This window comes from Alexandromys fortis, unplaced genomic scaffold, assembly GCF_014885135.2.
Source record: "Alexandromys fortis isolate MF-2015 unplaced genomic scaffold, M_Fortis_MF-2015_v1.1 scaffold_268, whole genome shotgun sequence".
NCBI lineage: Eukaryota > Metazoa > Chordata > Mammalia > Rodentia > Cricetidae > Alexandromys > Alexandromys fortis.
The window spans coordinates 885,664-908,235 of NW_026068141.1; the positions used below are offsets into that span (position 1 = coordinate 885,664).

General features: G+C 51.9%; 1 protein-coding gene across 11 annotated transcripts in view; it reads left to right on the forward strand.

Moving 5' to 3' along the window:
- Dab2ip (DAB2 interacting protein) overlaps positions 1–22,572 on the forward strand; it is a 200,711-nt gene that overhangs the window by 101,252 nt on the left and 76,887 nt on the right. For 10 of the 11 annotated variants that reach the window (XM_050126787.1, XM_050126785.1, XM_050126791.1 and 7 more), the window contains one exon: positions 2,124–2,260. The exons of the other annotated variant lie outside the window; for it this stretch is intronic. In XM_050126787.1, coding sequence (XP_049982744.1) covers positions 2,124–2,260 — 137 coding nt within the window. The remainder of the gene's footprint in view (positions 1–2,123; positions 2,261–22,572) is intronic. 11 annotated transcript variants of the gene reach the window in all.

Below are 22,572 nucleotides of genomic sequence, written 5' to 3' on the forward strand. Positions count from 1 at the left end.
GCACAGGGGTCAGATGCACTTGGACAGTACCAGCTAGAAAAGCCTTTGGGTTGGGTGGCATTTTAGTGGCCCTGGGAGAACATGTGGAATGCTGACAAGTGACAACAGGAAGAGGCTGCTATAGAAGGAAGAGGTTGAGGAGGAAGAAATGTAGAGGGAAAAGGGCAAGGTGAGGGATAACTTAAGATGTTGCAAGAGAAGGGTGTCCTGTGGGAACTTCTCTGGCATTAGCCTCTGGAACTGGCTGTCCTTGGGCAGACATCTCTGAGCAAGGCTTCTTCATTTGCAGGCAAGGTCTTTCTGGTACTTTCTCTGTGGCACGAGAGGATTTACTTAGCCCATTTTTGAGCTTTTCATGTCTGGGGGGGGGTGTTGAGGCTGCAAATGTCCCCTTGACCTTCTGAGGTCAGAGGACCTTCAGACCCACCCGTTCTCCTGTGATGGATGAAATGTGACATTCAAATCTCAAGGACAGCACTGACATCAAACTAGTTACCACCCCTTTACTTCTGTCCTAAGAATACCTGGGGTGGAGACTGAGTGGGTGGGTCCCAGCACCCCTCCCAGACAAGCCCTCCTTGGGGAGTTCCAGTTCTCAGTTTCTCTCTCTCTCTCTCTCTCTCTCTCTCTCTCTCTCTCTCTCTCTCTCTCTCTCTGACAGGATTTCTCTGTGTAGCCCTGGCTGTCCTGGGACTCACTCTGTAGACCAGGCTGGCCTTGAACTCTCAGAAAACCACCTGCCTCTGCCTCCCGAGTGCTGAGATTAAAGGATTAGAGTTTTTAATGCTATGATTAAAACAAAACAATAACATGACCAAAGGAACTTGGGGAAGAAAGGGTTTATTCAGTTTATGCTTTTAATCTTAGACCATCACTGAAGGAAGTCAGGACAGGAACTCAAACAGAGCAGGAACCTGGAGGCAGTAGCTGATGTAGAGGCCATGGCGGGGGTGTTGCTTTCTACCTGCTCCCTATGACTTACTCAGCCTGCTGTCTTATAGAACCCAGGACCATTAGTACAGGATGGCACCACCCACAATGGGCTATGCCCTTCCACATCAATCACTAAATTAGCAAATGCCCTACAACTAGATCTTGTGGAGGCATTTTCTCAGTTGAGGTTCCCTCCTCTCAGATGACTAGCCTGTGTCAAGTTGACCGAAAACTAGCCAGCTCACTCAGTAAGACTAAGCCGTGGCCCCTTGAGCCCCACATTTCATCATCTATCAAGGGAGCTCTGGTCCAGCCTATGTGTACCGACTGCTGCCTGCCTCCTCCCCTGCTTCTTCATTAGTCCAGAAGCTCTGGGGTGGGGTGATTGGAGTTGGGGATGGTGGTTTAAGCTGGAGCTTCAGGTTAATGCTGCCCAGTGAATCTAGGCATGGTCTGAGTCCGGTGTCCCAAATCTGAGGAATACTCAGGAAATCCTTCAACACCTCGGGCCCCTCCCTAAGGCGGGAACTGGGGAACCCTGTACCCGTGGGAATTGGCCTTGCCGGGGTCCAAGGGTTTCAGCGCCCATCCAGACATCCAGTCACTGACTACTCTGGTCTAGATGGCCAGGGTGCTGCTACCAGGCTCTGGCCGCCTAAAGGGCCTGCTCTCCCGGCCTTAGTTTCCTGCTGTGCAACCGCTCCTGTCAGTCCCGGACGGGGCGGGGTGTGGATTCCTGCCGGAGGTTGGGGGTGTGGCCTGGTTGTGAAGGAAGGCTGGGAGATGAAGGGCAGCTGGTGGCGCGAGACCCCCCAGGTCCCCGCCCCTCCGGAGCCCGGTCCCCCTCACCTCCCGCCCTCTCGGCACCAGGGGGGCGGGGTAGGGGGCTCGGGCATCCTCGGCCACGGTCGGAGACTCTCGGCTCGGCGTCGCCAAGGCAACGGCGGCTTAGGGGCGGGGGCGACGTGGCGGGCTGGGCCGGCCGGCGGGCGGCGCGGGGTGGGCTGGGCCGCGCGGCGCGGGCCGGGCCGTCGGCGCTCGGTCGGCGGGCGGGCGGGCGAGCGGCGGCGCGGGCCGCGAGCTGCTGGGGCCGAACCCGGCCCGCCGTGGGCCGCGAGGGTGCGGGTCCCGGCCCGCTGCCGCCGCGCTAACCCCGCCTCTCCTTCCCCCTCTTGTCGCCCCGCGCGCAGGGCTTCCTCAGCCGTCGCCTCAAGGGCTCCATCAAGCGCACCAAGAGCCAGCCCAAGCTGGACCGCAACCACAGCTTCCGCCACATCCTGCCGGGGTTCCGGAGCGCAACCGCCGCCGCCGCCGCGGACAATGAGAGGTGAGCCCGCCGTCGCCCGGGCTGTGCCCCGAGGGCGCGGGGACAAAGCCGGAGCCGGGCAGAGCACGCTCCCGCGGGAGAGACGCCTCGCCGGCCTCCGGGAACGGGGTCCACGTCGGGCCGCGGGGCCGAGGCTGCACCCTTTGCTGCCCCCACCGGCTGCCGGAGGTCCAGGGTGAGGCCGGGCGGCAAGTGCCCTCTCGGACATGAGAGGTCCTGCTTCTTCTGGCCGATGTAGGCATTGTTTCCCGGGCCGTGCGGTGCCTGGAGGTAGGGGACGGAAGTGGCGCCTCCACCCTCAGGACCCATCCCCCGGCCTGCCGAGTCCCTCGGTGTCCGATACAAAAGGCATTTTCGGTTGGGTCTTACCCAGACCAGGCAGCGCTCGTGGCGCGGAAAAGGGTGAACATCTGGAGGGGAGGAGCAGGGGGCTGGGCTGCTCAGGGGGCACATCTGCGCTAAGTAGGGCACGTGCTCCTCTGGGGGCTGGGGCGAGCAGAGCGGGCAGTGCCCAGTCGCTGGGTTGATGGGCATAGCATGAGACCCCGGAAGATGGGCCTTCCCCCTCCAGTCTGGGCAGCTGCTCCCCTCCTTTTCCTCCCGCTCCCAGGGGTGTCTCCTATTCCCTGCTTCCTTCTGGGTAAGCCGAGAGCAGGTGTGGAAATTCCAGGGGGAGGTGGCTTGTGGGGCAGAGGAGCGGGGAGGAGGTTGTTGAGCCTGCTTTGGAGTCACTGGCAACGTGCAGGCTTCAGCTCGCAAGGGCAAGCCATCCTGTCCGTGCGGGGGCACTGGGCGGGCACAGTCTCTGGGGGCCCTGGATTTCCTCCTTGAGTCGTGTCAGCCACAGGCACCTTTCCACTTAGGCACAGGCACAGTGATGGATTCCTGTACCAGTTAGAACGTGTTGTGGAGGTGAAGGAGCCAATGGGCTCTAAGAAGCCTTTTCAGCATTCAGCCCCAACATCTTAGGGTACTGGCGTCTCCCTTCCTAGGTCTGTGTCCGCTTTACCATTGGCGAGTTGGCACTTTTTGTGTGGAAGGCACAGGTAGAATGATAATGTCTCTCCTTTCCTCCTTGGTTCCAGCAAGCAAAGAAGCCCAAGTTATCCCAACTCCTGCCCAAGGTGGAATGACGATTAACTGACAGCTAACGTCTTCCCCCAGAGTACCCCTCCCACAACCCAATTAGAACCGCTAGACCTTCCTTGTCCCTCAGCCCAGAGCGGCTCTCCAGTGCATCCCCACCGATGTCTGCACCTGGCTTCCTGCCCCAGCTGCCCAGCCCAGCCCAAAGCAGGACCCCCAGCGTCTCTCTAGTGGCTATGGTGCCTCAGGGGACCAGGCGTTCCCTGGCAGGAAGATGCAGCCAGGTCAGAGCTCAGTGCTGGGTGCAGCCACTGCGTCTTTGAAAATCTCCATTCCCATCTTTGTTATTATTGTCTGTCTGAGCGGCAGGCCACCCGGTTTGCTGCCTTCCACTCTCCTACAGCTTCCACCTCCGGCTGTGTCCCCCAAGAACATGCCCTTCTCCGCGCTTTCCCTGGCAGGGGTCCGGACCCTCTGTTCTCGCATGCGAGGACTTGTGTATGTACCCGGTTTTGTGTGCGTACCCGGTTTTGTGTGCATGTGGTGGTTGTCCGGGAGCAGGAGAGACAGCAGGCAGCCCGGTCTCCCAGTGTGTTTGCCCGCTTGAGAGCAGGCGACATGCGTGTGGTGTTTACCTCCCGGCAGCAAGCGCTTGACTAGCAACCCTAGCCAGAGGTCCAGGCTGCATTAAGATGACCTCGGATACATCCTGTTCAGCCTGCTCTCAGGTTAGCCTTGTTATATGCAGGGGGAGGGGTAGGCAGAGTCGGCTTTGAGAGTGAAACTACAAGTCCATTTCTGGAAATGTGAACGGCAGCAAGAGGAGCTGAATGTCACTGGCAGTGGTGTGGAATTGTCTTTTTAATTTTCTCTAAACAAGATCTGGCCTAGTGGCTTGTCTGGAATCGGAAAGGAGCCCAGGTTTCCATGAACAGTCAGGGAGACTGGGTTTGGAATCCTATTCAGTCTAGAGGCTGAAATGGGCTTTGCCAGTACTGGGGTCTTGGTTTGTTGCTTTGTTCGGGAACAGCTCCGCTGGCTTGAGCTGGGTGCATTGGCAGATGTTCCTCTGGGACAGTCCTGGAGTCATCATTCTCGGAGTTCACTGATTCATGGTCAGGCCTGGGTCAGTGGAGAGGGACCTCTTCACTCTTGTGGGTGTTGTGCTGCCCAGGTGGGGTGGGATAAGCAGACCAGGGAGAGATTGAATTCCCTCTCCATGGCACTCCCACTGACTGCCTTGCCTCTCCCGGGGGCTGGGGTAAATCCAGACACCAAGCAGTGAGTGGATACTTGAGATGGGAAGGATGCTTGGGATGCAACGATGGAAAAGGGAATAAACACTTCCAAGGTTGCATGCACGAGCCCTGATCCCAGAAACCCTCCCGTGTAGATGAACAGTTTGGGGCTATCTGGGTCAATCTCTTGAGTCCAAGTGTGTGTGAATCTGCCTGGTTTGTATGACTGCTAAAGAGGCGTTGTGTGCAGTCTGTGTGCTCTGCAGACTGCCGTGTTGGGGCGGTCCTTTTGTTGTTGCTCTGAAATTCTCCGTCCAGGGGCTGGAAACCAGGTAGTTCTGGGCTGAAATCTTCGGGACTCTTGAGAAAGAAATCTGCCCTGGGTGTGGGCTGCTGCCCTTTAGTTGTGAGGCTTGTGTCGGACTAGCAGAGTCTTAGGGGCTCAAGGGCTACAGGACAACAGGACAGGTTTGTGCTTATTGTACTGAAGATGGCTTCACGGGAGGTTCCCAAGTGGTCTCTGATCTCTGGGCCTCTCAGACACTCCTGTCTCCTTTGGAGGCTTTGCCAGTAAGCATCGGGGCAGGCAGTCATTTCTCCTGGACAGTAGAAATGAGTGCTGGCCAGCGCTCCCCAGGTGAACTGGTGCTGGCAGAAGCATTTTCGTGCAGGCTGGAAGTGTTGCTGCTTCATTGGCAAGGGGTTTTAATGTTGGTAAAAACAGTAAAGGATATGGTGGTTCTGCCTTCCCAGAACCTAGTCACTGAGCTAGGCCAGTCAGCTGACATCTTTCTCCCTTATACCATTTCTCAGTAACTCTGGGTAAGAGTGTCCCCTCCGACTCTCTGTGCTCTGGAGTGGAGGTACCCTCTCATTCTTGCCAGTTGGCCTCCTATGACGCTTAACTTGGGAATGCAGCCGGGTGCAACTAGGCAAGGCTGGTGTGTGTACAGTTAGAGCTGCACTCTCCCTTCTAGGGACTGTGGACCTCAGTTTCCACAGCGGAGAGTTACTCAGGTGTATGTATAGACCAGGGAGGGTAGATAGTTGGAAGTGCGGTGGGGTTGTTACAGGGACTCTCACCTGGCCTGAGAAGAAGACAGATAGGAGTTCTGTCTCCAGGACTGAGGTAGCTCTTGGAGGAAGAGACAGGAAGCTGGGCGGAGAACAGGAAGTGGAAGATAGTGCTTGTCCGTAGGCCAGTGATTATGTGCTGGTTCCTGTCCTGCTGTGCACAGGGAATGGGACATCAGGCCCTTGTCTACTTTCCCTTGGGACTGGTCTGTGAAGTATAGTGACTTCAAGTTTAGATACTTATTAGGTATAATGTCAGCTTTGTCTTTGAAGTCCTTGCTGGAGCAAGTCACTTAGGCTTTTGGGAGCATCAGTTTATACAGCTACAGAGTGGACACAATGAAAATTATGATGGAGGTACCGGTATTGATACATTCACTATTTAATCACAAGTATTTGATCTTATTCCGTGCTGTTTCCTTAGCATTTAATACTGGGTCTCACACCCTTCTTAAATGTTTCTAATATTTGATTAAGTAAAACATAATGTGTGAAAGAACTTCACCTAACTATAGGATTTCAAGTATTAGTTAACATCAGTTGGGGGAAGCCATCTTGTTTGGTAGGCCTCAGTTTTCTCATCCGTGTGCCAGGACTAATAGTCAGTCATGCGGTATCATTCCACAGTTGTAGAGAGATCATAGATGCCGCTGCTCCTTGCAGGAGGAATTGAGTCCTAATGGAGAGCGTTGTTAACCTTGAGCAAAGCAGTGCCTGGTAAAAGGCCCTCCACCTGTCCTTTCGTCCTCCTGTCCGTCTGCACCTGGGAGTGAAGAGGTTTCCTGTGTGGTTTTAAAATCCTTTTAAATGTCCACTGTTGCAGCTCCTCCTGAGCCGTCTTTATTTTAAATCATTTAGCATTTAGCTTTAATTTTTCTTTACTAATTTAAATTTTTGAGCATTTGCTTTTTGTCTGCATCTCTTATTTTCCCATAGGATAATGTCTTAGAAATAGAATTACTAAGTCAAAGAATATGAAGTTTGAAGTTTTGACACACACAAAAGGCGTATCAAAAGACTGTAATGGTTTAGTCTCTGCCAGTGAGTTTTGAGAGTGGCTACCTGTTAGTGTTTCTTCACACTAAGAGACGAGCTTTCTGTTTGTCATCATTAAAACGGTCTCTTTCATCTTGGAAAGGCAGAAAAATGGTATTTCTTTATTTACATTAATTTACTTGTTAGTGATTGGTTACTGACTGCTCTCCTGAGTCCAGTGGCCCGCGGTGCTGTTTCCTCCAGACTCACCCCATGTTCTAAATTTCTGACAGATCCCACTGCAGACTTTCGGTTACCCTGACTGGCTGGCTGTGTATGGGTGGGTCCTACATGTTATATGAGCTCTACGAGAAATTCACTAACTCATGGGAGGAAGGCTTCCTGGCTTTCATCCCCCCCTCCCATATGGGAATCAGATTTAATTCTTGAGACAGTAATCATTACAAGGGAAACTTACATTTACGGTACTTGGCTAGGGCATCTGTCCTTTACAGAGTAGATGGGCAGAGAAGGGCCACATGACTGCCAGGCCTCTTGTAGTCACACTGCTTCCCTGTACAGCTCTGTATGTGGCTCCTCAGGAGCGTGAGCAAGTCCAGCTAGAGCCGTGTGTGTGATTCTGAGCCTCAGCTCGAGAGGCAAGGAAAGCCACAGAACACAACCTGGATGCGTGGAACAGCCGGTTTATTTGTGCTTTCTCATTTTCCTTGCCTTCCTTTTATATCTGCGGTCCCCATGCGGACTTTCTAGGTATCTGAGCTAGGTAATATTTTAAGGAATGGTGGAATTTAGCTAGTGATCAGCCCCGGGCTGCCCAGCTGAAGTTTCAGAGGCTAGGAAAGCTGACTTTTGAACAAGCACCAATATATTTGCATACTTTTTATATATTTTGCAAATGTGTATCTGTCCTCAGGAAGGTGTGTGTGCATGACATGTAAATATTTTGGTATATGTCTATGTATTTGCAACAGACCAGCTTGGCATGCTGTTGGATTAGATCAGATGAAGTTTTAAGATTTCTGTAGGTCAAATATAGGCAAATGATTCGATCTAAGTACTCAGTAAGTGCTGACTACCGTATTAATATTGTGCATTTTCTTGATGTGTAAACTCCTTTTGTGTTTACATATACTCTGTGTTGCCCAGGTGCATGTTCTGTGTTTTCTGTAAATATGTGTGTGTAGTCTCTGGGTGCCCATGTGTACATTCCGTCCACATATGCAGTACTGTCTGGGCATGTGGACATGCTGGCCTGTTTTGTTAACAAGCTGCCTAACTTCTTGGGGATAACTTACCCATCCGCAGCCTTTAGACTCCCCTCTCAATCTCACATGCTAAGTAGAACCCATGTCCTGGTGGCAGCCAGTCTTGGGGGTACCATGGGGCTTCTCTCCCCAAGTAGCCTTACCTATTTCCAAGCCCCGTATCAGAGGATATGCAAATCGACTCTTTAATGGAATTCCTTTGCAAAATATTATTTGAACCAGAAAGTTAATTACTGGGCTCTAATTAACGGCTATTTCTAAAGACCACAGAAAGAAACTAGCGATCACAGAGAGAGTGAAAAGGGGAGAAGGAAACCACAGACCTCCCTTCTGGCTGGTGCCTGTGTTTGGCTTCTCACTGCTCTGAGCTGCCAGCCCCATCCTCTATGAGAATGAAGGACAAAGCTCCCCTTCCCAGAGAAGCTCTGGTGGTTACAGATTCTTGCTGTCTTGAGTATGTCTGTCTGGAAGGAGAGCCCTAAGTCCCTCTGGAAGGAGGGACTTTCTCCTGTCCAGTAGGGGCTTTGTGGGTGTGGGGGCAGCAGGTCTACATTGAACTGAGGCTCCCCCATCCTCAGAGTTCCACCATGCCATGCCCAAGGCCTGCCCTCTACTCACCGGCTTTCTTCCATAACATGTCCCCTTTCCTGTTCAACCTATGCCAGGGGTACTCTTCCTTAGCCCCGCAGAGCCTTAACAGCTGCCATGGCCAAACCCCAGCAAACCTCTTCAGTGTGCATGTGGAGTCAGTGGTCCGGGAGTAAGGAGAGACTATACTTGGTCTTGTGCTGTCTCCTGATCTTTGAATACCGGAGGTTTCCCCTTCCATCCCTGCTGTCTGAGAGTGTCTGAGCTCCATGGACACATGACTGTCCACCACATGTGCTAGTCTATGTGCACACATAGATTGCTTTTGGAACTTGGGCTGTAAGTACTTACAGAAGCCCTCATTTAGGCAAGTAGTAGGTATGATCCCAGGAGAAGGTGGAAGAGAGTGTCTAACCTGACAGCCTTCTGGGGGACCGCTTGGACATTCTTAGACTAAGACATGACCCCCAAAACTGGAGGTTAAGCCTAATACTGGAGAGATGTCAAGAATGCCTTTGGCAGGCCTCTGACTCCTGACAGCGCTTCTGCAGTCGGCTGGTCAGAAGCACGGACAGTGCTGTGTGCTGCCCAGAAATATTTAGTACCGTCAATGAGTGAGTAACTTTGCATATGCCTAAGTTTCTTAAGAGAGATGGGTCAGTGGACAGCCTCGAGGCCCTGCTTCTGGGAACATTCCCCTAAAGGTAACCTGGCAGGCTTTTGCACCTTCTGCTGGCACTCATGGGCACTTTGGTGTTTCTGGCCAGGCTGGCGCAGGGGCTGCAAGACTCACAGGCATACTCTGAGTCCAGCTTTCCCATCTCTTGGGACAGCTTCCTGTGTCGTTCAGCTGCATGGTGAGTTGTTCCAGCACAGCAGTCCCCCACCTTCCTTTTTCCTGTGGGAAGCCCCCACTGTGGAGCTGGGGGTCTTCTACCCTCTCTCAGCTGCCCTGGCAAATCCCCTTCTGCTAGTCCCTCCTGCCCGCTGTTGACCTGTCTTGAACAAGCAGGGTCCTGCTTGATTGTACATCAGCCCAGTTGGATTGTAAAAGCATTGGGCAGAGGGATAGATGACACCAGGGTAGCACACACCTAATAAGATGCAACATTGTCTTGGGGAGTTTTCATGCTGAGGGCAGTGAATTAGTATAGCATCTCCCTGTGCCCACCGACTAAGGGGAAGTTAATTTCATGCTCTGTCTTTCTGACATTCATAATCAGAGCGTTGTATTGCAGCTGCATATTGTTAGCACGTGAAGAATGGCCAAGCCTCAACAATTAGTGTTTCTGGCTGGGGAGGAGATTTATTAATGGATTGTTCCTGGCTCCACCCCTATTCCTATTCCTATGTATGCCTTTCCAGTCCCTACCCCAGACTGCAGCTAGGAAACTGAGTTGCAGAAGTGTCTGGGATGGAGTTTGTCCCAGATGTTGAAGGTAGGGGAGAGTCAGCATTAGAAAATACAGGTTCTTGAGCTCCACCCTAGACCTGCTGGATTATACTTTGTGCTTGGGTAACTTGTGTCTCCTCCAAGTCTGAGAACTATTGCCCAAAGTTGAGAACTGTTGTAGAGGGGCAAAGATGGTGACCCAGCTGTGTGTTGGCAGCTTGTCTAAGCATATCCCATGCTGTGCTCTTGATTCCTCACAGCGACGAGGGGCTTGTTTCCCATTTCACAGAGGTAGAAACTGAAGCTCAGTGTGGAGTGGCCCTTTGTCACTCCTGAGAGATCTCTCTGCTCAGGCAGTTCATTCCTTGGCCAGAGCTCAGCCAGAACTGAGATTGTACCCTTATCTGGGCCTGCCATTTGCTTTAAGGTTGTAATGCCTTTTTAAAGAACATCCCAGCTGGGCCTGGCGGTGTTGGCGCGCACCTTTAATCCCAGCACTCGGAAGGCAGAGACAGGCAGATCTCTGTAGACCAGGGGCCAGCCTGGTCTACAGAGCTAGTTCCAGGACAGGCTCCAAAGCCACAGAGAAACTCAGTCTCGGAAAACAAAAAACAAACAAACAAAAAAAGAACATCCCAAACCAGGAGTCTACTTGTTAGAAATAAGTTCATGGTCAAAGAAAGAAACCAGCACCCACAGAGCCTGCTGCTCTTGCTCAGGAAGGCACTCACTTTTCTGCTCTGGAGAACTTCTCACTGGTGTTTACTGTATGGGTCCACTTTGGAAAGAGTCATTAGGCCAGCGCTCAGGGCTCCCCGGAGGTGCTACGATGAGGCCGGACGTTGACACTGTGGTCAGCAGGTAAATGAACTAAGAGAGGGGAGGCCAAAGCTGGAGTTGCACTTGGTCCAGTATTGAGCCCACACGGATCACCCGGGCCCAGTCCTTTTTCTGACTCCCTGATTCTAGGGGTAATGCTGAGGTGTAGAGAAGTGACTTCACTTACCATGATGAAGTCAGTGGCAGCCATGTAATTCAAGCCCAGTTCCATGAAGGCACCCCGCCCCCATAGGACAGCCTAAGAGAGGCCTGTCTTGAGGGGAGTAGCCAGATCAGCCCAGGCCACCTATCAGATGGTTGGTGAGTGAGAGGGGTGAGGGGGTCTGGCTTGTGAGGCAGGGTCTTGGAATTTGAACCCCTGACTGCCCAGTCCCATCTCCTGTAGTTCCCACACTACCTCATGCTGAGGAGTCCTCTGAGACCTGGTGCCACCTGCTGTTTCTCTCTGAGCTTCAAATTCTCTATTTAGTGAAGCAGGCCCCAGGTTTCCTGAAAGGAATCCTTTGCACACTGAAGACGTGTGAGGTCTTTGTTGGGCTTGGTTCATGGTGCTCAGGTAGCGAAGCCCCTGGAGCTTCATGGACCTCTGTGGCTGGGCGGGATGCAGACGCCCTTCATCTTGCTGTCTACATGACAGGCTTCTCTTGGTTCTGGGGTGGTACCACCCACCACCGTTGAGTGGCCACTGAAGATGGGTTCTGCTCGGCGTTAGGCATTTCCGTATTTCACCCTTACAGGTGCTACTGCCACCCCCACTTTACAGAGGAGAAAGCGGAGTCCCAAGGTGGCCCTATCAGCTGTCTTCCATGTGACCTCCGCTCACATGTTCATGTTACATTTCTGATAATACTAACAATAGCCAACTGCTTACCATTTTTGAGGCCCCTATGCCAGGCATTGGGCAGTGAACACACACCATTGCTGATGCCCTGGTATGCCTACTTTATCCTCCCTCCAGGGTTAGAGACTTTTCTCACAGTGGACTTGGAGACATTGGAGTTCTTTGGCTACTATCAGGGTCCTCTAGTGTACTGGTCACATGGTGAGCGTCTTCCAGGCCAGCTGCGTCCTCAGCACTTTGTGCTCATGACAGGCCAAGCCACATGTACTCTTGTCGCCAGAGCTCGGGCCCAAGCCCGAGCAGTCTGTCTCCCATCTCGAGGGTCTAGCTTTAACCAGTGCTTTTTCTATTTTACAGGTGGATAAAACCATCTGGGGGTGGGGAATGACCTCAAAATTGGTTTCAGAGGTTCCTAAATGTGGGACTATGCGTTGTTTTCTGCAGGGTTTGTTTCTTTGCTTGCCCCAGAAGATTAGAGCCTTTGAGAGATCCTGCAGCGAAGACACCAGTTCTGTCTTGTTTAAGCCAGGGTTTCTTGCTCCCACCCCATCCCCAGGAGCAGTTGTAGACTTCTGCAGGAGTGTTCTGCAGAGCATCATTTGGTAAACATTAGCTTGAGGTGTTCCCTCTCCTCAGAAGCGTGTTTCTAAGACAATTTTGGATGTATTCACTGCCTTCAGGACTTGCAGGACTGAACCTTGCATAATGGCATTGCTGGCTCAAGTGACAGGTGATGTAATTTTGGGAAAGTTATTATAAGGTACCCAGAGCTGATCTTCAAAGTAGTTTCAAACTTGTGTGTGTCCGTCCATGTGTCTGTCTGTCTGTCCATCCGTCTGTCCATCTGTCTGGTGTACACCCTCATTGGGTTAGTGGTTTGACTAGTACTAACCTTAGACAGGATGTTGGGAGTTACTGTCCCTTTTGTGGGGTGAGTGGTTCCCCTGTACACAGCAGCTCTGACTCTGAGTCTCCCCATCCCCCTCCGGCACTCTCTGCAGAAGGCAGTAGTTGGGCAGAGGCTGTCCACAAATTTGCATAATTGTACTGTCCTCTGAATAATTAATAAAGCACTGTCCTTGCTGGGAGCAAAGTCTGTGCCGTTATGGATGGGTCTGCCATGAATGGGTTTGCAGGAACTCTTCCAGAGGAGCCAGTGGTTCTTGGAGTCCTTTACCTTTCAAGGAGCCGTCTCTTAAGAGAAAAGTGGGGGCCCTGAATTGTTCTGGGGGCGTTGCTAATGTTGTACCCATGTGACCCTTGTGCTGGTCATGCCCCTTCTGGAATCCATAAATGAGATCTCTGGCGCACGTGGGTTATATGTCTATATTCCCTGGCTTCTCTGTTCCTGTACAGTCTTCTCAGACATGTGGCCAGCTGTTGTGGGGACCTTGCCCCTTTTCTGGAAGCTGACAGGGCATGGTGTTTACCTGTAGCTAGAAGTGCATTTTGGAGCCGGAGAGGGTTAGATAGGCATATCTGCCTCTATCCTCTTCTGGAATTCCAGTCTCCCAGTTTATGGACCTTAGAAGGTTATTGGTAGCCTGGAGGAGATTCCATTTGAGATTTCCAGCCCTTTTTTAATTGCCTCTTGTTAAGATGAATGCTCCTTCTGGTATGTGGTCTCTTGCTTCTTCTCATGCTAAAAATGGAAATTGAGGCACAGATCCATCCCTACAGCCACTGGAAATTGGAGAAAGCCCTGTTTCTGCAAGCTGGGGTATACTTCCCTATCCCCCCCTCTGTCCAGAGCTTCCATGGGAGTGTTTCTCAGACCTTCTTACAGGTGTTACAGTCGCTGGAGCTGAGGGAATCCTATTATTGTACATACAGGTAGGCGGCATTCAGTGAGCCAGAGGAAGTAGTTTCTTCAAGGAATGATTCCTCAGCTTGAAGTGCTAATGTGTCTGATTCTACAAGAGGAAGTGCAGGGGACTTTGCCTCCTGCCCACCCCAACTGCCCGCATTTCTGTCTGCATTTCACTAGAATGGGACTCCGTGTTCATGGGGACAGACCATGCTAGTATGCTAGGGCTGAATGTGCCAGCCCTGGCTTGTCCCTGCACCTTTGAAGAGCTAGGGGAGGGGAGGGGGGGGGGAGGAGGAAGGGAGAGAGAGGGAGGGAGGAAGGTGGAGTGTGAGAGGTAGATCATTTACCTCTTGGCTTTCATACCAGCTAGGACTTTGGCAGGACAGGAATCATCCCATTTTACAGATGAGACTTAGAGAGTACTTATCACACCCAAAGCTACAAAGCTTGCATTTTAAATTTACACTCACCAGGTGAGCCTTCGGCTTTCCTCCTACAGCTGCCTAGAACCATTTGCTCCCTGGAGAAATGTCAGTGTTGGCTAGGGTGGGGCTGTGGGGACTTGTTGCTCCTCCAGCTGTCTTCTCCACTTGCTTGGAGTATCTGGGATGAAGATTAGCAGATTCCCTGTTTCCCTCTGTGGGGTTGGCTTTGGCTCCTGTGTCAGCGTGAGCACAAGACTACCAGATGCCCTGACAGGTTACCTTTTCCTCCTCTAGCCTTGTGTTTTGAAAGGTGGTTTGGAGTATTCTAGAAATATGAGGCGTTCGTATTCGTCTTGAGCTGTGGTGGTAGGAAGGAGAGGAGTTTCCAGCTGGCTTGACCGACCCTTTCTGAGCCTCGGGTTGGATGGGCATCCTGAAGTGGACATGCATGGGCATTTGTACTGAGGGGGAGGTGTGGTTCAGGGTTTGGACCAGCTGTTTCGTATAGCTCAAAGGGGAATGGAATTTTCATCCTCACCCCACAAGCCACAAACTGATAACAGAATTGTACTCTACGATACATGGACCTGTACCTGGACTAGACTCCATCGTCTTGTGTGTTGGGACAGGTTTCCTGTGGTCTTGAGGTCTGCCCGAGATTACATGTTTGGTCATTTTATCATCTTATTCTATCATATCCTCACACATTGGAGCCCCAGAATCCTGACAGTAGGTCCCCTCAGCACTCCCAGGGTTCACCCCTTCATGTAGCAAGAGATGGCCCAAGACAAGCAGGAAATGATGTTTGTGCTGACATTTCTTCCACTTAGAAAATCAATATTCTGTGGTCTGCCTAATTGCTCTGTTGCTGCTAAATGAGTCATTATGGAAGGAAAATAGCAAATGCATTGTGAGATTAATGGGAGAAAGTAGTTGGCAAATGACTTTGGTTTGCTTCCGAAGCTCTGAGAAGGTGTTACTATGAGAAATCTGGAGAGTCATGCAAGTCCCAGGCAGTGGGGAAACAGGCAGCTATTGGGTGGCGAGGTGCTAGAGGTGCCAACAGGTCTAAGATGCCCATTAGTAAGTGCCAAGTTAGGACCCCACAGCAAAGGAACTTTGATGGCCCGGTCTTGAGGGTTAGGCACCAGACAAGCTGGGAGACGGAGTGTTGGGTCTCAGCTTCTCCTCTCACAGGGCTGGGATAAAATTGTCCCTTAGGCAAATTACAGTTGCACTGCCCTTGTCGGCAAGTCCAGATGTGGAGCTTGATTTGGTGGGAGTCGGGTAGGAACAGTGAGCTTCCTGGGCAGTACACGAGCTTATGCACATTCTGTGGTCTGGCTGCCGGCAGCTGGAAGACTGTGATCCTAAAACTTAGACAGTCCTAGGAAGTATACTTCGTACAAGTGTGGAAACTAAGGCTGAAGACATCTGAGGACTTGGCTAAGGTCATGTAGCCATTAAGGTGGGCTGGGTTTAAACTTGGGCCTGTATAACCCCAAGCCCAAAGGCATGATCAGCTGCTGCAGGAAGCTGGAACCTTTTTGTATATCTGCAGCTAGTGTCAAAGACTTCATTCCTACATTAGTCTGGCAGATGCCAGAGAAACTGCTGAGCTAGGGGTCTGTAGGACGACAGCAAAATGTTGACCTCAATATCCCCAAACCAGACTTTTCTTCCTCTTAATGGCAGTTTGACAGTTTTGTGTTGTTCCAAATGCCAAGTATATTAATGACTCTTGAAAAGGTTTTGAAAAGGAGGAGACATGGTTTTCCTCCTTCCAGAAGGCCTGTTGGTTTATTCCTTGCTAGTATCCCAGCTCACCTCTTAAGACATGGAGCCTGCTGGCTGTCTGCAGAGGTGGTAGTGGAAGTGTGATTAGCTGAGCAGACTTGGAGATCTCTGGACTCCCCAGGGTTTCAGAAGTGGCAGCAGCAGGTGGGGAGAATCCACCTTTCCTCTGAGCACTAAGAAAGAGGCCTTGAGGGCATCAGAGGCCATGCTGTCCTGCTTTCTGGAGATAGCTGAGCATCTTTATGCCAGAGAAACCATGCAAAGAATCCCAGGCGGGGAGGGACAGATCCTCGCGCCTGTGGTCCGCTCCTGTGGTCTGTTCTGGAGTGTGTGTCAATCCAGAGATCCCAGCTAGTATAGCTCTGCCTTCCTTCTCCCCCACAGCCCAGGCTTCTGGAGGATGGGGAGTGATGGTGTTGCAGGCAGGGTTGTGTGCTATGTCTTCCTAGGTGTAGAGTAACCCTGGTGCTGGCTGTGCAGGACTTGCTTGCAACTGGAGCCGGGCCTCAGGGTGTCCCTGTGGACACAGTAGGACAGGGCCAGATGAACTCAGAAGAGTCAGAAACTTGCTGGGCATGTTTGCTGCTGCTGGCTGGAAGCCTGGTTTCAGCCCAAACTTGGGTCTGATTGGCTGTTGCCTGCCCCATATTGAATGTAAAGTGCCGCCCTCCATGGCCAGAGGCTAAGTGGGTTGGCTAAAGAGCCCAGCATGGGCTTTGTCCCACTCTCATTTCATTTTCCAAACATTTTGCTTCCTTCTTCAAGTAAACAGCAAGGCGCTTTTCCTGTGGGACTGCCCAGCCCTGCCCCAGGACCCCAGTGTGCTGCCGTAGGGAGGCTGAAGGCAGCAGGGAGATGCTTACAGGGTCCCTGCTGGTCTTACTCCCTCTTTCCCTGTTGTGACCATGACCAAACCAAAAGCAACTTGGCGAGGAAAGGGTTTATTTTGCCTTACCGTAGTCCATCATGAAGGGAAGTCATGGCGGGAACTGCAGCAGGACCTGCAGAGGCTGTATACTGGCTTGCTCCCTGGTTCCCTCAGCTGGCTTTTTTTTTTTAATATTTATTTTTTTATTTATTATGTATACAATATTCTGTCTGTGTGTACGTCTGCAGGCCAGAAGAGGGCACCAGATCTCATCACAGATGGTTGTGAGCCACCATGTGGTCGCTGGGAATTGAACTCAGGACCCTTGGAAGAGCAGGCAATGCTCTTAACCACTGAGCCATCTCTCCAGCCCCCCCCCCCTCAGCTGGCTTTTTATATAACCAGACCATACCTGCCCAGGGATAGTGCTGCCCACAAAACAGACTGATGGATCTTCTTAAGGAAGGTTCCCTCTTGTTTGTGTCGAGTTAACAAAAACCAACACTCTTGGGCTCTGCAGTGTGATATTTTACAGTCACACAGCCCTGACCCTGGTACAAATCTTAGGTCTCTTCATAGAGACAGGCCATGGCCTGCCAGACCTCTGGAAGATGTGGAGTGGAAGATCCCTCATTAAGCTTTTCCAACATGCACTTATGCTTGCTTCTCTCTGGGCCATGAGAGGATTTGAGATTCTTTCTTCTGTATTTCCATCCCAGCCATCATGCTAGTACGTGTAGGTGGTACCCAGTTAAGTCCAAGTAGATAGATAGTGAGCTGTCCTCGGAACCTGGTCTCTGGGTGCCCACTTGAGCAGCAGTCTCTCACTCCTAGGTCAGAGTGGCTGAATTTCTAGTCTGAAGATTTGCTGTGAGCAGGGAGCTTGGGCTCCTTTTGAGTAAGTGTTACTGTGGCGTCAGGAGACTGCCGTGAACACACACAGAGCAAACAGTCCTGCAGTCTCTCCTGCGTGCGCTTCTGTCTGCTGAGAACTGCACATCAGTTCATTCCTAGCATGGACCAGCAGCTTCCTTACTGCTTCCTTAAGTGACATCAGTCTGAGTAGAACTCAGGACCTGAGTGCCATTGGCAGCGTTAGTCTGCTGATTCCCTGAGGCTTGGGGTAGGTTTCAGACAGGGTAGTAGTGCCTGTGTGGTCAGTGTGAGGCTTCTTGGTGTACTCTCAGAAATGCCAAATCCTTCCTAGGGCAGTTTTAGAGAAAACTGTCTAGACCTCTGGGTGCCACCTCATGGATTCCTAGTTTCGTGACTCTGCCCTTGAGTGGATTCAGTTCTGGTTCACATGTTTTCAACAGTGCTTGGATTTCTTCTTCTGTGCCAGGCTGGACCACATACATACATAGTCCTTAGCAGTAGTCTGGCAGTCTGATCTGGCCTGGTGGAAGCTCAGTTAGGGGGCCTGTTTTCCCCTCACCTTCTCCTCAGCTCCACTTTCCCCGACCCTGGCAGAGGAGCAGGCATCCCAGATGGCAGATGTCTTGTCCGTGAGCTCTGCTTCTCTGGGACGGGAGCTTGAAGCCCATGGCTGAGGTTGCTGCCGCTGGCCATTGTGCTGGTAGTCCAGAGAGAGCATGTGCTAAAGCGCTCTGCCTGTGAAGGCAGACTCCTCTGCCGCCTTGGCAACAGCTCCACGCCAGCCTGTGGTGTGGCCACTGAGCATGCCTCCTGACTGGCTGCCTTCTCTGGCTCCTCAGAAGCAGCCTCTTTCAGGCTTCAGGCAAATGGTGAAAGAAGGCTGGGGGATTGGGGTCCTCAGACTGCTGGCAGCCCTCATGCTGCTGCCAGGTGCCCCCTGGGGTTTGTCATCTACCTCCGCTGGGGGGGGGGGTGGCAGGGTCTGCAGGGACTGCAGAGCTACTTACTTCAAGGGTTTAACAAGCCCCCAGAGCCTCCAGGCTCTTCTTGCCTTTGCTGCCCCCAATCTCCTTGTGCTCTGGGCTCCCCTGTATCCTCATGCAGATGCCCAGGTTAGGGTCTGTGTCAAACCCTCCTCTGTCTACTACTTACCTGTAAGAAGGGGATAATTGGGAATCTTGAGAGGAATAGATGAAATTTACAGAAAAATGCTTGGCATGGCACTGTCATGCCTTGTGTCCCCTCCGTCCAGATGCCTCTTGCTCTACCCAGTCTTTCAGGTCCTAACCCCTTTTGCTTAGGGCTTGGTTCCCTGATGCCCCTCGCACAGCCTCCTGAGCTGTTCCTTTGGGTCTCTTGGATCTGCTCCTCAACAGCAGAAGGGCTTCCTCAGCACACAGTGGCAGTCTAGCTCCTCCCCAGTCCACAAATAGCACTCCACCTCACTCTGGATAGCCAAGCTGCGGTCCAGGGCTGTAGAAACTAGCCAATGGAGAGGGACCAAGTGAGGAAGGGATGGATGTGCCCAGGTAGACAAGGGACTGGACACTCTGGCCTCGTCTTCTACTGCTGTCTATGGCAGAGTGTAACAGGAGTTGGATCCTCTCTCAAGGAATCGGGTGAAGTGGTGATAGTGTTTGGGGTTTGAAGGAAATCAGTTCCTTGGGTGGCAAAGCAAGGACAAAGGCACTGAGACTGGCAGGAGAATCTGGTGAGGACAGAGGATTAGGGCCTTTCTGTCTTCTTGGACATGCTGGGGGAGGTGAAAAGGGCTGGTGGGTGCTGGGAGAGTGGGAACCAGTTCTAAGGGCAGAAGCAGCAGGTAAGGAAGGAGAGGTAAAGGCTGAGATTGAGGGAGGTAGAGGATGAGCCCAAGAGTGTAGTCCCTTTTGTGCCGGGTGCTTTGTTGTGGCATCACAAGTCTAAGAGGTGAGCTTGCTTCTGTGCCAGGAAGAGGGTGTAGTGGGGGTTGTTGACTGGTCGGGATCTTGAGGCTAGTACCAAAGAGCCAGAGTGAACTGCCAGGTGCACAACCCTTAGAACTTCTGGTGGCCTCGGCCTGTTCAGGGCTGGCAGGCATGTCCTCTCAGCCGGGTCAGGTCGGTAGCCTGTTCTCTAACCACATGTAAGAGCTACTGAGTGTCCATGAAAGCTTGGACCATACAGTACTGTGGCATTATCCGGTTCCTGGCACACATGACACTTGAACTATGCCAGAGGAAAGAACCAAATCTCTTACCGTGCCTCAAGGAGCCCAGGACCGCTCTCTGGGTCCCACAGTGTTCTGGCTCTTACCTCCTTGCTGTTCAGACGTGCAAGACCCTCTCTAGCCCTTGAGGGCAGACCTCCCATAGATAACCTAGACCTCTTCTTCTCCACTTGGCACCCAGTGTGAAGCCTGGCACAGCTCAAGCCGAATAAAATACTCATTGAGCACCTACTGCATGCCACGCACTGCGCCAGGGACTGGAATAATTAACTTTGGCATGGCACTTTGTGATTCCCACAGCTCCTCTGGGTCTCGTTAGGAGCTTGAATCTTTCCAATTGGGTATTTATTTCCTTATTTTCCAAGAGAGGAGACTGAAACAGAGAGGAGAGTAGCCTGAGGTAACATCCTCAGCCACCAACTAGGGACCAAGCCCATCCTGAGCCTTGACCCCCTCCCTGGGCTGTGGGTATACTCTGAGGACTGGCAGCTGTTTCTTTCCAAACTTCTTGCTAAGATTGAGCTTCAGGAAGCAAGGCCCACAGAGAATCTGTATCCAGGGGAGCAGGACTCCTAGGGACCACAGGAAGCACCTGCCTGGTCCTTGTCTTCACCCAGCAGGAATTGGTTGTTGGGGACAATTGTCTGTGTTTGGGGTAAGTCTGAGGTAGAAGAACAAAGAGAACCCTTCCTGCCAATAGAGCTCTGACCTTGAAAACCCTGTGAAGTTTCATTTACTGGAAAGAAAGAGGGAAGAATTGGTTACCAGCTTCAAAGAGGGGCAGGCCTCCTGCAGGCAGCATCCAAAGAAACCTTGACTTCCTGAGTTCTGCTGTTGGATTTCTTCTTTTCAGTTTGACAGACTTCCTGGGGATCTGTCTGGGCTGGCCAGAAGGTGCAGAGATGCCAGGAGCACTGGGCTTCCTTTGCCTAGACACTACAAGACCTAACCTTTAAACAAAGACCATACAATGATTCCAGAGGTTTGGACACAGCCTGCAGATGACTATCCCACTTGCCCTACTGCAGGAGTACCCAGCTGTGCGAGGGACCTAGGAGTGGAGCAGTTCAGCTGCACATGTAGGGGACAGGGCTTTTGCAAGGAAACAGTGTGGCAGTCGGGAGGTCCTGGGTGTGGAAAAGCCCAGGGCTTATCTGATTTATCTGCTTTGTTTGTCTCTCTCCACACACATTGGCAAGTCTGTGTTGTGCGCCAGGAGCTGGTGTGACCCTAGGAGAGGTCTGATGTGTTGTGGGCCCTGCCTTACCCATGTGACATAGGAACCCTAGCTAAGGCACTTCACAGCTTATGGAAAACAGTTTGTATGGCTGTGTCCTTCTGGGGTCAGGGACAGCTGTTTGGTTTTGATGGTAGAATTTTGGGTTTGGAAGAAAATGCCCTAAAGTTGTTTTTTTTTTTTTTTTTCCTGACATTTAAAAATTTCACATCTTTAAATGTTGGCAATTGATTCAAAACATAAAAATGTCATACACTGTGTGGCTAAACAAAGCATGAATGTTGACCAAATACAACCTGCACTCTGGTTAGAGTCCTTTATGGTAAGGCTGGCCAGAGTTCAGGTGGCTAGAAGGCATTGGCCAGGCCTTCCTGCAGAGGGACAGGGCAGAAGCAGTGGGACCCACTTTTATTTACTAAGTGAATGGTGCTTGCCTGGCTTTGGGCTGCCTTGGTACCATCGGTGTGCAGTGCTGCCTTGGGCCAGTATATCAGCTAGAGGCTAGCCCAACTGCCCTGAGAATGTCCACCTGTGTTCACTGCTCCATGGGCGCTTTCCCCAGTTTGCTGAATAAATAAGCCCCTTTAGTCAGGCAAGAGCCCAGGGAAGAAGAGTTGCTTAGGAGATGTCCCAGTGACTGCCTCTTGGGCAGTGGTGCAGCTATATAGCGGTGGGATGGCATTGTCCACGCATGTGACCTTGCTGCTGGTAGCATTTGCTCTGCTGCCTGCAGGACATTTCCTTCCTGTGCTGCTGAGGAGGGCCTTCACCGGACCTTGTGCCCTGTCCTTCCCACCTTTCCGTTTCAGGTCCTTAGAACCCTGGTCACCTCCATCCAGGCCTGTAGGCATAACTTTCCCTTTCCTCTCTCCACTGACTGTCACACCCTGTGCAGTCTGCACTTGACTTTATAGAAGATCACCTGGTGCCTGGGCCTTCCAGGATTGTTCTCAGGCTTAAACTTTAATTATCCCTTTATTGTATGCAAAGCCTCGGGCCAGAGCCAGAGGCACCTGACCCTCACAGGTCGGTGGAGCAGGCCTAACCAACCTCAGTGTTTCCAGCCTCGTTGTCTGCAAAAGCATGAGGAGAATGGAGAGCACCCCCACCCATGTGGTCTTGCAGAGTCTGCCACCCCAAAATGCCTGTGTCTGAGGTGGGGCTCCTGACCATGTCCCAGCCCTGCCTCTCTGTGTTCTGGGCGCTGACCTGAGGTCAAGCAGAGGCCAGGCAGCATTCCCGTTAGGATCTTATCTTAGGGGTGAGGGAGCCATAGTGGCCAGCTCTCAGAGTCCTCACTGCTGCCCTCCCATTCTCTTTCTTTATCTTCGCTTAAGTCTGTTTTCCATGTAGAGATAATTAAAACCAAGAGCTCCGGGCACAGATCGCAAGCCCTGCTACCTCAAAACTCCCACTCACCATAACCACCAGGGAACTTCCTCTGCAGAAAGTTTGGGGGGGGGGTCTCATAGAAAAAGAACTGTCCCTGCGCCTGGGCCAGGTGCCTTCTCCTCAGCTTACTTGGTTGGAAGGCAGGTAGCACAGTTGAAGTCCCCTTCCTGTGAGCCCTCCTGCCCTCACCTGCAGCTTCTGGGGCTGGGGCCAGAGAAGTATTTTGAGTCCATAAAGGAGTGGGGCCAGGGGTTTTGAATACGGCTTCCGAGCGAGAAGCTTCACCCAAACTCCAAGGTAGGCAGGTTGCCTGTCTGATTTTCTGGTGCGGACAAAACTCCCCTGAGGGATCCTTGGGATTGAGTTATTTCTGTTTT